The 13,686-nt window shown below is 44.2% G+C and overlaps 1 protein-coding gene across 8 annotated transcripts in view; it reads left to right on the top strand.

The window, feature by feature from the left end:
* The window catches only part of HERC2 (HECT and RLD domain containing E3 ubiquitin protein ligase 2), a 260,003-nt gene extending 247,517 nt beyond the window's left edge, over window positions 1-12,486 (top strand). For 6 of the 8 annotated variants that reach the window (XM_035023920.1, XM_035023927.1, XM_035023923.1 and 3 more), the window contains 8 exons: window positions 1,227-1,310; window positions 5,330-5,471; window positions 5,639-5,833; window positions 6,471-6,583; window positions 7,194-7,384; window positions 8,314-8,419; window positions 8,810-9,022; window positions 10,129-11,155. In XM_035023920.1, the coding sequence (XP_034879811.1) occupies window positions 1,227-1,310; window positions 5,330-5,471; window positions 5,639-5,833; window positions 6,471-6,583; window positions 7,194-7,384; window positions 8,314-8,419; window positions 8,810-9,022; window positions 10,129-10,401 (1,317 nt within the window). In that variant the 3' untranslated portion in view covers window positions 10,402-11,155. Of the gene's footprint in view, window positions 1-1,226; window positions 1,311-1,529; window positions 1,622-5,329; window positions 5,472-5,638; window positions 5,834-6,470; window positions 6,584-7,193; window positions 7,385-8,313; window positions 8,420-8,809; window positions 9,023-10,128; window positions 11,156-12,309 lie in introns of those variants that run through there. The other 2 variants (XM_035023922.1, XR_004682606.1) reach the window with 2 other exon arrangements.
* The last annotated feature ends 1,200 nt before the right edge of the window (window positions 12,487-13,686 follow it).

The following is a 13,686-nucleotide window of genomic DNA, read 5'->3' on the forward strand; positions in this document are numbered from 1 at the left end:
GGGACTCCCACTGATCCTACCTCCTTTAAGTCTCTTGAGTCTCCTTCCCTACTCCTGTCCCCACTGCTGCTGCCTGTGCCCTAGTCCGTATGAGCATGACAGGCCTGCCTTTACCTGGGTGACATTGGGCCCCACTCTCTTTTCTTGCTGTCTTGCCCTGGGTATCCCAGGTTTCTTTCAGTGTATGGTGTCTCTATGCTCCCTCCTTCATTGGTCTCCCCATCCTCACCCCAAGCCTTGCTTGACCTACAGGACTCCCTGGCCCACCTGCTGTTTTGTGGTTTTGTCAGGACCATGACACTGAGGCATAGTGTTTAATGTCAGTCCTGCCACTCGTGGGCTTGTGGTTTGTCCGGGAGCCCTTGGTTTTCTAGTCAATCCTCTGGGCCTGGCCTCTGTCCTAAGTCAGAGCAGACATGTGCCAGTCTCTGGCCCTCCCCACTCTGTTCCCAGAGTGTGGTGGGCTCCTCTTGCCTCCAGATGGTGGGCTTCTGCATAGGTTTGTGTGTGGGTTCCAGGCTGTGCCCCCAATACCACCTCACGATTCAAAAAGAGTTTGTAGTTACTGTTAAGAAAATTTAACTTTTTGGAATATTACTCAGCCATCAGAAAGGATGAGTACCTACCATTTGCATCGACATGGATGGAACTGGAGGGAATTATGCTAAGTGAAATAAGTCAAGCAGTGAAAGACAATTATATGGTTTCACTCATATGTGGAACATAAGGAATAGCATGGAGGACCATGGGGGAAGGGAAGGAAAACCAAATGGGAAGAAATCAGAGAGGGAGACAAACCATGAGAGACTCTGGATTCCAGGAAACAAACTGAGGGTTGCAGAAGTGAGGGAGTGGGGGGATGGGGTAACCGGAGGATGGGTATTAAGGAGGGCATGTGATGGGATAAGCACTGGGTGTCATATGCAACTAATGAATCATTGAACACTGTATCAAAAACTAATGTTGGCTAATTGAACTTAATAAAAAGAAAAAAATAAAATTTGACTTTTAGGAAAGGATATTTAAAACAAAACTATGACATGATTTATCTATTATTTATCCTTCTTGTCTTTATGTTCTAGCACAGTGCCTTATGTTACAAAAATGTTCAGTACATGTTTGAAAAATAGAATGGATATTTAAAACAAAACTATGACATGATTTATATATGATTTATAATATTTCCTATAGCAGATTCTAAATTTTGTCCATGTGTTATGTTTTAGGAGGCAGCTTTCCGAAAAGTAGTACAAGCAACTATGGTGCGAGATCGCCAGCATGGTCCTGTGGTAGAGCTGAACCGGATTCAGGTAACAAGTGGAAATTGTTCCTAGTCTGACACTTCTCAGATGGGATGGTTTCGTGGTTGGGAGTCATGGCCCCCCACAGCTTGGGGGAAGAGCTTTCTCATGTGCCCTTGCTTTAGAGAGTAAGGTGCCACCTGTCTGTGATGTCCTGTGGTGCCGAGGCTTCGAGTTGGGAATGTAAATTGTTTTCTTTGTAACAGAAGTAAGAAAGATTTGTTTCAGATAATCCAGAAGAATGCATACAGATAAGCAAAGAGGGAAAAGTAAAAAGGACCATACTTCCACCACATAGTGATTACTACTGACATTTGGAGGTGTGTTTGTATGTTTGTCATAATTGAAACTGGATGCCTCTCTTTTGTAACTTGCTGTTTTTTTCCCCTTACTACATTGTAAGCACCTCTCCTTGCCCTACAGTGGGACTGTGGGATTATTTTTGCTGACCACCTACCCCATGTTCTCTTCGTTTTCTCTGTCAGATTTCTCTGCAGGGGGCTAGAAAGCTGTGCCCACTTTTCTGGGATATAGCAGGGCTTCTCAGCACAGCCCCAACTACAAATGTGTCTTCAGTTGCCCTCCTTGTGTTAGTTTCTGAGAAGCAGGGCCAGTCAGAGGCTCTTCATACATCAAATTGTATGTGGGGACAATTCCTGTTCTTACCAGCCTCACACCCTTTCTGGCTCTGAAAGCTTTCTTTGCATTCTTAGTAGACCAGAATCACTAATACTGTTCTATAATAATTGGAGAAATGAAAAGTAGGCCATCTCTGAATTAATCCTGCTGCCAAGTGTAGATAAACTTACAGTTTAAAAAATTAACTAAAAACAAGAGAACTCCAGCACTGATTATGATATTGTGTGCACTTGACATTTAACATGCAAATGAAATGGTCCCACTTCTTGGAACAGAAACAGAGTTACAAAGAACAAATTCTTTGTTCCTTTATATTAACACATGATTTTTACCCTGATGTTGGTTGCATGACTAGATGTTTCTCCAGAGTTGTTCTTGGGGGCATTTTGAATTAAGACACAAACTCTTGTCATTTGTTGGAGAATACATGTGACCACACTGATGGAAGTAGTCCCTTCACTGACGTCAGACTTGTTAATGCTAAGCTGGAGGTCAGTCAGCCCACTCTACAAACAAATGGGCTGTTTAATTAGGTTCATAAAAAAAGGTTTTATTTCCCCACCTTGGAGGATCATTTTGGTTTGTTTTACGTTATTAGGTCTTAAACACTGAAGTTTGTAAGTGAGGAAAGCTCAACTAACACAGATGGTTGGGCATTCCTAGATCATATGCCTGCCCCACCCACACACAGAGGTGCCTGGTCAGGGCCAGCGGCCTAATACGGGTATTCAAATCTGAGGCTTTTGGCATCATTGAGCCACGGTGACCTGGAACCCAAGTTAGGCATGTCTTTTCTGTCTTTCTCTTATCTCAGATTTTGGGTTCATCATGTTTGAATACCTCTTTCCTTCTTGTCTTTATGTTCCAGCACAGTGCCTTATGTTATGAAAATGTTCAGTACATGTTTGAAAAATAGAATGGATAAAGGACAAATTCATATTAGCATTTTAAAAATGCACATAAACAACGTTCAGTGCAGCATGCCATGGCTGCTCCAGTATACCTAGTGGCCCTCTGGTACCAGAGTTAGGTCCTCTTCAGCTCAGATTTCATACTTCATACTATTTCATACTCATATGAGTATTCGTACTCAGTTCATATTTCATACTTCATATTTCATACTCCAGTATACCTAGTGGCCCTCTGGTACCAGAGTTAGGTCCTCTTCAGTTCAGATTTCATACTTCCCTCCTGAAGCTAGAAAGATCTTCCACAAAGATGGACATAGAATTGTACAAATAGGGAGTGAGAGTGGGAGGTATTCCATTCATCTTGAGTTGAGCTCAACATACCAGTTGATCCAGAAAAGTGGTGTCAGCTGTCCTGTGGCTACAGGTTGCTGTTGGCATCAGCCTTCTCCCATGGGAGTGCCATTGTAGATATTCTCATACTGTCTGCAAAGTGTTCTAGAGACACCAAAACATAGGCATGTTCCTGGAGGGTTTTTCTTTGTTTGTTTGAATATAATTTAGTTTTATAACAGAATCTGAAAGTCAGTGTACATAAACATTTTTAATTTAAAATTTATTGCAGAATTAATGAGCATGCTCATTTCTGAAAATTTGGAAAATTCAGATTAAAGGTAATTAAAATGACTTACATTCCTACTGTCCAGAAGTAGCCACAGGTACATAGGTGCCTGTCCTTGCAGAGTCATAGCTGTGTTCTCATAACCATTTCCTTCAGAGGAGCCAAGAGCATCAGTCTCTGTTAATCGGTATTGTAAATGGAGGTGATGTGACATTCATCAGAGTGGGAAGCTCGGTCTGCATCTTGTTTCTCATGGGTGGACACATCCCTCTTCTTTCTGTAGCTCAGTTTCCTCCAGGGATGTTGGGTACCTTGAAGAACTGCTGTGAGATTTAAATGAAATCACATTTGTGAACATACAGTCAAATGTGTGGCACAAAGAACATTTCGTTCCATAGGAAGCTATTATCATTATTGTCATTATTTGTAAGTCTTGTTTATGATTATTTGTGTGTGAGAATTAGCTATTTAAACTCACCCTAGAACTTACTAAGAAGTTAAGGATTGTGAGAGTTTAGTTGGAGGAGGCAACAGAAAAGTGCATTTTCATGAACATTTTTTTCCTTAACTTTTCATTTTGCCATTATTTTAGACTGAGCTTCTCAGGTGATTCTGAAGCACTATGTAGCCTACAAAACTGCAGGGTTACTGAGTCCACACCAGGTGAGGGCCTTGAGGGCTCTTGGTCTGATCTGTTTGAAAATCTTAGCTTAGGGTTAGAAATACAGGTAGAAAAAGTGATTGTACTTGGGGGAGATGCAGTGACCCCAAGGGTTGGAGTAGGATACATTCAGATGAGTAAAGGGAAGGGAGGAAGGTTCCACTCTGGTGGTGCCTCCAGGTTTGGTCTCAGCCATTTTATTTGAAGCTCAGAGTCCTGATAGTCTGCCAAGGAGGGCTGCTTTTGGAGTTCCTGGCATCTTATTCATGGAGGCTGAGGCATTGTGGTAAAGTGGTTGCCCCTGGTTAAAATTATGAAGTGTGAGGATGAATCATACTGTAGTTCCTGACCACATGGGCTGCCACCACCCTGTGTGAATGGCCAACCGAGGTCTGTGATTTCTTGAGGGACTGTTTACTCAGATACCACCAGTCCTGAGGGGTGATGTGCTGTGGCAACATGCTGCATGCACTCGGGGGAGCAGGGGCCATGTCTCCCATGATTAGAGCAGAGCTTCCATTGGCACAGCCGTCCAGCGGGCATCCTGTGTGTGAGGCCTGAGCAAGTAAACCTGTGGTGTCCAGTGAGGGGAAAGGAGTGTGAGACCAGTCTTTGAGGTGCTCAGAGGGTTTGTGTGCAGGAGGGAGGAAGAGGAGCCGTCAGAGAGAAATGAGGCTTAGTCTAGAAGCTCTTCAGCCTCAAAACACCTGGCCAGGTACTTGGTGAGATTGCACATTGGGTGGGCTTTGCTTGCTGAGTTCTGGTTGTGGGTGGTCCCGGCAAGTGTGCTGTGCTGTCCCTTTGTGTTCATTTCTGCCTTATGCCCTAACTCACCAGTCATGAAGGCCCTGAACACAGTATTTGCCTCCAGAGGGTTCTTACTGTGGGTGCTGTGGAGCCTGGTTCTCTGATTATGCACACGTTTTCTGTGGGTTTTGCTTTGTTTTGTTGGGTGATTGCAGCAGCATCTGAATGCTGCTGTCTGTGGGCTCCACTCATGACAGCTCTTTAGGTCCAGCGGCAGAGTGCTGGCTGGACTTGTACCCTGGGGACCAGGGTAGAGGAATAAAGGATAATAAGGGAGCAAATGGCTGTAGGGCTCATTGTTGCCACAGATGTCCCAGGGCTGCGGAAGATAGTAGTTGTGTGCTTTCTGCTGCTGTTGCTGCTTCATACTTATTTCTTTTCTCATCTCTAGGTCAAACGTTCAAGGAGTAAAGGTGGCCTAGCAGGCCCTGATGGGACCAAGTCTGTCTTTGGGCAGATGTGTGCTAAGATGAGCTCGTTTAGTCCCGACAGCCTCCTCCTCCCCCACCGCGTCTGGAAAGTCAAGTTTGTGGGTGAGAACTTGCATGTGCTGGCAGGTCCATGGTCCTGAGGGTTGGCAGTTCTGAGCACAGACACTAGTGCAGTGGGCATTACAAGGAGAGCTGAGAAGTCCATCTAGCTGCACCTTGCAGGGCTTGGCTGGCGTGACTATGAGTTGCTGACTCTCCTTTCCCTCAAGGTGAATCTGTGGATGACTGTGGTGGAGGCTACAGTGAGTCCATAGCCGAGATCTGTGAAGAACTGCAGAATGGACTCACCCCGCTTCTGATCGTGACGCCCAATGGGAGAGACGAGTCAGGGGCCAACCGCGACTGCTACCTGTTCAGCCCTGCCGCCAGGGCGCCTGTGCACACCAACATGTTCCGCTTTCTGGGTGGGCCTTCTTGCACGGGCATGAGGCCCCAGTTACTTAATGTCTACTCTGTCTTGGGAATGACAAATACTTTGAGTGTTTGGTTTAGCTTTTTCAGTGTGCAGGTGCAGGGACATGCAGAGCCCAACCATCAGTGAGTGGCTGGGTGCTAAGGGCCAGAAAGTGTCTGACACACAGAATATCTGAAATACCATGTTTCTATAGCTTAAATGTATCTGAAACTTGGGATCAGATCTGAGGGGTTTTGGTAGTTGTTCAGTCCCTCCCTCCTATTCCAATAAGTATCTGTGCTGAGTGCTCCTGTTGCTGCCTGTACCTCTCCAGGTACTACACCCACCTTCCTTGAGAAACTCCATCTTTTTGTTTTGCCATCAAAGGAATGGAAACTGACCTCTGTGTGGCTTATACCTATTGGTAGAAAGGGAAGAGTTAGAAACTAGGCCCATAGGTACAAAAGGAAACACTGAATTTAGAATAGGACAGATGTTTTAAGGATGGACCTGTCTCCATGAATTTGGGTAACATTGGTTTAGAAGGCACTGAGGTCCAGTGTAGAGCTATTCTGTGGTGTTGATTGAACTGTATGTTTTATCATTGATTTCAAGTATCTCCTGTTACTTCTGCCTTGAATGAGCAGGTGTGTTACTGGGCATCGCTATCCGGACTGGGAGTCCCCTGAGCCTCAACCTGGCCGAGCCTGTCTGGAAGCAGCTGGCTGGGATGAGCCTCACCATTGCAGACCTCAGTGAGGTAACCACCAGGAAGGCGGGGATGGGGAAATGTGACGCCTAGTGTGCCTGGTACAGAGTGCAGGGGGCGCCCCTGGCTGCAGACTACCTTCTAGTAGCAAAGAAGGTCTGGATGTTAGGCCAGTTTGCTTCTAGAACTTGATAGACCCATCTGTTTTGTGATACTTTGCAACTTTAAATCTTGTCAGGTAAGGAAGTTCACCAATTTTCCTGTGGAGGAGCAGAGCTTGAGAGTGGCTGGGTGGCGGCTTTGGCTTTCAGGTGGGGAGACATGACTGGCCGACCACAGCCAGCATCTTCCCTCTGGCCATACTTCCCTTGGTACCATGACTGTAGGGCAGGATCCATCTCCAACCAGTGGCTGTTGCTCTCTTAGTGGTTAATTTTAAGGACTTCCTGGAATTACAATCTCTTTCCTCAGCTCCCTGTGTGAAGTACTTTCTCACTGCCGATCTCTTATTTCCTGGCATGTATAATGCACCAGCAGCCTTGAGGTATGCCTGGTGCAGACTGAGACCCCCTCGTGGCTGAACACCTCAGGTGTGAACTGCAGTCAGAAGTGTGGTAAAGACCCTGACTTGACATGTGGGCTCTGTTTTTTCCCTTAAAAGGTTGATAAAGATTTTATACCTGGGCTCATGTACATCCGTGACAATGAAGCCACCTCAGAGGAGTTTGAGGCCATGAGCCTGCCCTTCACTGTGCCAAGTGCAAGTGGCCAGGACATCCAGCTGAGCTCCAAGTACACACACATCACCCTGGACAACCGTGCAGAGTATGTCCGGCTGGCAATAAACTACAGGTGGGGTCATCTGCCTTCCATTGTTTTGATTCAGTAAATAGCAAAAATAGGAAATAGTTTGCTTGGATGGCTGCATTTTTCAGAAATACCATACAGTAAAATGCTAGTGGACTTGGTTCCAACGATTGCTGATCTGTAGTCATCAAAGCTTATTTTGTACTCCAAGTCAGAGTATTCATTATTCTTGCCTGAGATTCCTGGCTCTGACTAGAAAACCAAGGTGGATAGAATTGTCCTGTTTGGGGAGCTGTCCCGGCAGAAGTCACAGGAGCTGTGGGTGCCCCTCTGTGGTCTGTGAACTCTCCTGGGCAGCAGGGTGTCAGGGGTGGTCCCACCCCTGCCTGGCCCTCACACCAGCATTCCGCATGGTTGCTGTGCGGCAGGTCAGCAACGCCATCCATCTCGCTTCTGCTGCTCCTTGCTGCTTCCACCTGACATTACAAGTCCACACAGTGGACCTTGTTCTCCAGAAACACCTGGCCAGGTACTTGGTGAGATTGCACATTGGGTGGGCTTTGCTTGCTGAGTTCTGGTTGTGGGTGGTCCCGGCAAGTGTGCTGTGCTGTCCCTTTGTGTTCATTTCTGCCTTATGCCCTAACTCACCAGTCATGAAGGCCCTGAACACAGCATTTGCTTCCAGAGGGTTCTTACTGTGGGTGCTGTGGAGCCTGGTTCTCTGATTATGCGCATCTAATTCTGGCTCCTTCCTGGGTGTGCAATAAATATTAGGAATTGTGTCTTGGAAGCTGTAGGTAGTTTTTAAGATTATCTTCTATGTGCCAGTGTAGGTGAACTCAGTATGTGAGAAGCTCTGTGATGCCATTTTTATAAGGTACATGCCTTGGTCATCTGTGTGGTAAGGCTTGGTATGAGCAGGACAAGATCTACGTTACCAAAGACAGAAATGCAAAGTGAGTTTTTTCTTTCAGACTCCATGAATTTGATGAGCAGGTGGCTGCCGTTCGGGAGGGAATGGCCCGAGTCGTTCCTGTCCCCCTTCTTTCTCTGTTCACTGGATATGAATTGGAGACAATGGTACGCCCCTGAGTGCTGCTGCCCTAGAACTGCCTTTTGCATATCGAGCCACCAAATCAGTGCCACTAGTTAACTTCTTGGTTAAATCTTGCACTTAATTTACATCTGAATTATGCTCATGCCTGGTGGATGAAGTGAAAACATGTTTGAAAAGTGGGTGTTCCCTGCCTGTGTCCTTCCTCCCCTTGCAGCCCCCTGTCCCACACCAGGGTGGAGCACAGGGTCAAGTGCACATCCACCTGAACACATGGGACCCGTCCCCCCAACTGTCCACTCTGGCTCTCACACACGTCCTGCCTGAAACAAGCCTTGGTAGAAAGAGTGATTGACTCTATACTGAAGTGAAAAGTCAGAAGTGTCAGCCAGCCCTGATGGTATGTCCCTCTGCAGGTATGTGGCAGCCCAGATATCCCTCTGCATCTCTTAAAGTCAGTGGCAACATACAAAGGAATCGAGCCTTCTGCATCCCTGATCCAGTGGTTCTGGGAGGTGATGGAGTCCTTCTCTAACACAGAGCGTTCCCTCTTCCTTCGCTTTGTGTGGGGCCGGACAAGACTGCCCAGGACCATCGCCGACTTCCGGGGCAGAGACTTCGTCATCCAGGTGCGGTTCCTGCATATCTTATGGTGTCAGCTCTGGGGGCATGCTCCTTGCACATGATCCTACAGCAGATTAGAAAATGGGACTCTCATGTTTGTGGTTTTTCCTTCTTCCTGGAAACAGTAATAAAAAGCACTCCCAACTTCTTTGATTTGATCACTCAAAATTTTATGACTATACGTCTTAGGTCTCACTTTCTACTTCTGGAAAATTTATATGGCCACCACCAGAAGGTATTGCTATTATGTCAGCATATTTGAGATTTTGAGCACACATGTCATTTAAAGGATGTATTTGATTCTCTTGTTGAATTAGGTAAATTAAGTAATGTTGCTTACTGGGAAAAATAAGAGCACCCATCAGATTGAGAACAAGAGTCTTCTTTGATTTATAACTCTGTGGTTCAATGGTCAGAAACAGGCTTTGTTTATCTGCTGAGTCATGGGTGAAGTTAATTAACCCCCCTCTCCCTCCTCTACCCTGAGGCAACAGGTATGACTTTCCAGGTAGCAATACTGAGGGGATGGTGGACTTCCTTGGAGGGGCAGATTGGGGTGGAGGGTCCATTCTCCCTGCATGTTTGAAAGGATTTGGGGATGGGCTCCTTCCTGAGCACAGCCTGACTCCAGTCTTTGCCTGGGGGTGAAATAGTAGTCATTTGTCAGAGAGATCTTTGAGAGCAACATGTAGTTTTTCTCTCCCAAAGTACATAATTCCTGGGTCCACAGTTCTTGCTGGCTTCATAGTGTTTATCTATAGTAGTTGAAAGGGGCTAATGGGTTTAAGGAGAATTCCCCAGGTAGGTGTGTGCTGAGCCCACGTCCTCTGCTTGCCTTGTGCCAGACCCTGTTCATAGCACTGATTTGTCAAAAGTAATTGCCACAGTAGCCAGTTGCTATTTTTGACTGTAAGTCCTAGGAATTATAGAGTTGCTCCTTTTGATTTCTAAAATGGGCTAGAGTATTTGTTTTCTGTACTTGGTTATTCTTAGCCAAAAATATTATGATTTTTGTGAGAGTCAAGAGTCTAATGAACATAGTAAAATAGATTAACAGTTCCACCTGTCCTTGTACGTAGTCTCTGATTACTTAACATTTTTTCATCAATAGGTATTGGATAAATACAACCCTCCTGACCACTTCCTTCCTGAGTCCTACACTTGCTTCTTTTTGCTGAAGTTGCCTAGATATTCCTGTAAGCAGGTGCTGGAGGAGAAACTGAAATATGCCATCCACTTTTGCAAATCGATAGACACAGATGATTATGCTCGCATAGCCCTTACAGGAGAGCCAGCTGCCGATGACAGCAGTGACGACTCAGAGAATGAGGATGTGGATTCATTTGCTTCAGACTCTACGCAGGATTATTTAACAGGACACTGAGATGGAGAAATGCCATCGCAAGACACCACGAGACTAAGCAAGGAGGCAGAGTGCTGCAGTTTAGAGTGCAGGAGGTAGTGTGTTTGATGAGAAATATTAGGTCTCTAAAATGCATGGGGGTGGGCAGGGAGACTGATCACTCATGATTGAACAATGAATGGAATAATGATCAGAAAATCAGCCTTGCATGTGGGGCACTATGTGGACACTAACATTTATTTTTGAGACTTAAGAGGGTCTTACCCATAATGCTGCATTACATGTAGGACTTCTGTGTTTACTACAATGTGTAAATGTTTATATAAATACTGAATTGCAGCATCCCCAAAATGAATAAAAAGCCTTTTTACTTGTGGGTGCAATAGATTGTTTTTTTTTTTCTTTTTTCTTCTTTTCAAGTGTTGTGCATTGTCTTGATTGTACATTGGAAATACTGTGTAATGATTAAATCGTATTATAAATATTTCAATTAATATTACCCTGAATTTGTTTATTAAAAGTTTTTTGAACATTAAATGATTAGTATTACTTAAATGCATCTAGAGGTTATTTAAACCAAAACCAAAACAAAAAGGCCATTGGTCTCCCTCTTCTCCCCAGGTGCACATTTTAGCATATGCAGTATGTAACTTGAATTGAGGCCTTTCTGTGAGCAGTATCTATCATAGAAAGTATACTATATATAATGTTTGTGTCCTGTATATACCTAAATTTTAATTCCCTATGAATAAAACATCTGTCATAAAAATGTAAACTGAACTTTCTTATCTGGTTAGACTAGCACTGGTGGATGTGCTACAACCAAAAAATAGTCTTTGATAGAGCATTAGTTAAAGCCATTCAAATCTAGTTTAGACTTTTTTGATTATAAAAACCAAACTCACTCCAGTGACAAAGGAGGAATGGGTAAAAGAATGGGTAGTTTCAAGGGGAGTGGCTGGTGGTGGGAGCTGGGGACCAGGAGCCTTCAGGATCAGTTCCCCTGTCCTCCAACCCCGCCTGTCCTGGTTCCCATCCCATTGGCCTGAGGTTAGGTGTGTGTTTCTGGTCCATTTGGCCATGGGGTAGGATTTGAGAGCTGTGTGTTCTAGAGTTGTGTGTATGGCAGGTTCTCTGCAAAGGGAAGGACTGAGAATAGGGTAGGAAAGTTGGCTAACAGGCCTGGTGTGCTCAAACTTGAGGTAAACTAGATGAAGGCAAAAGGAGATATTTTATGTTGAAAGACTGTTTCTTTATTCAGGGACACAATGTTTTGCACTGGAAAATCCAAAGAGAGAAAGTTTCTGGGAATTTATCCATGACCAAATTTGTGCATGCCCAGATTAGTCTTTTATTTTTACCTTGGCTCAAAATCTCCATAATCTGTGAGGTATTTTTTAAATCACCAACCTTTTTGTTGTCAGTCAGCTTTTGCTGCATAACAAACTATCCCTAAATTTGGTGGCATACAAGATGCAACATTTGTTTCTCTCACGTATCTGGATTGGCTAGTCTTGGCTGAATGGCTCTAGACAATGGGTTAGGCAGGGCTCTGCTTCACATGCCTTTCTGACTACCCAGGGCAAGAGAACAGTTGAAAACAGGTGAGGCCTATGCTCAGAACTGAACTATCCTCCACCCACATTTTGAGGGCCAACTCCCTAACCAAGTGGACTGACAAATGTCTTTTGCCTCTAGAATAGCTGTTCTCAAAATCTTGTTTGAGGACCCCTTGGTTTCCCTTTCATGGTGTCCCATGAGGTTCTTCCTTTTCCAACTATATATCTACATGAAGCTAAATTTTCTTCATATCCTGCAACCAAAACTGTATTGTAATATATGGATGGCAGAAACAGAAATGAGATTCCAGCTATCTTCCCATAAGCCAGATGATAAAAAGATTAATAAACATGTTAACAGGACACTGAGATGGAGAAATGCCATCGCAAGACACCACGAGACTAAGCAAGGAGGCAGAGTGCTGCAGTTTAGAGTGCAGGAGGTAGTGTGTTTGATGAGAAATATTAGGTCTCTAAAATGCATGGGGGTGGGCAGGGAGACTGATCACTCATGATTGAACAATGAATGGAATAATGATCAGAAAATCAGCCTGCTAAATCACTAAATTTTTTAGTTTTGGAAAATAGTTTTTCAGAATAGTTTTCATGTTAATAAGTAATGGGTTTGTTGGGACACTTGCATGGTGCAGTTGGTTAGGCATCTGACTCTTGGTTTTAGCCCAGATTGTGGTATCGAGCCTCACATTGGGCTCGACCCTCAGCATGGAGTCTGTTTGGTATCCTCTTTCTCTTCATCTGCCCTTCCCGCTTGTGCACGCTCTCTCTCTCTTTCTCGCTCTCTCAAATCTCAAAGAAAAGTAATGGGTTTATTTTATTTTAAAATGAATCAACATTTTAAAACATTTTAATTTTAATTTCCAATATGGTAATTATTGATAGATAGAACCTAGATAAAAATTACTGAATGAAAAAGCATTCTGAGTCAAACTGCTGCAGAGGAGGGAACTGCAAAGTCATCACCAGAAGTGTGGTCCAGGGAACTGCAAACAGCTTGGACAGCCATGCCTTCTACCTACCTGGCTTTGTCTCTGCTGTGTTTGCACTGTTCAGAAGCAATTGCCTGAGACCTACTTGTTAGGAGCTCTTTTTCTTTAACTTCAGAAATGCTGGAAGATTATCTCTTTCCTACATTTATTCCACTCCAAAAGAAAAAAAAAAATAGGGACTTTGATTTTCATAGTAACGGTTTCTTCATTTTTGTCCAAGACAAATCTCTAAAACAGTTACTTGTCCTCTTCAATTTGATTTTTTAATCTTCTCTGATTTATGAGGCCTGAAGTTATAGTTCATTTTGGCAGATTGAAATTAGTGCAGCAGAACCTATGGAAAGGTAAACTGTAGGAAAGACAGACCCAAACTGTGCTACGAGTGGGAGTCTTCAGTCACTGATGAAGACTCCTTAATTTCATTAGCAGGTTCCATCAACATTTTAAACTGTGGATTAATCCCTTCTGAGGCAATTAGATGGTGTGATGCATCATGTGTGTTTTTCTACCAATAAAAGTAGTGGATGCACATTTACAATGCATATGAAACTGCATCTGTTTAGATTTACAAAAACTTAATATGGTGCCTGACACTAGTGTTCACCTTTAGAATCCCTGACAAATTCTTTTGGTTTTCTTAGCATAGACCACCTCCAATATTGCCCCCAGGGTCTGATAGCCTCCCCTTCCCTAGTGCTTGCTTACAGGGCTGCCAGCCTCTCATGCCTCTATTCGAACTT

Source organism: Mirounga leonina, unplaced genomic scaffold (assembly GCF_011800145.1).
Source record: "Mirounga leonina isolate KUSES-001 unplaced genomic scaffold, KU_Mleo_1.0 Mir_178, whole genome shotgun sequence".
Classification (NCBI taxonomy): Eukaryota; Metazoa; Chordata; class Mammalia; order Carnivora; family Phocidae; genus Mirounga; species Mirounga leonina.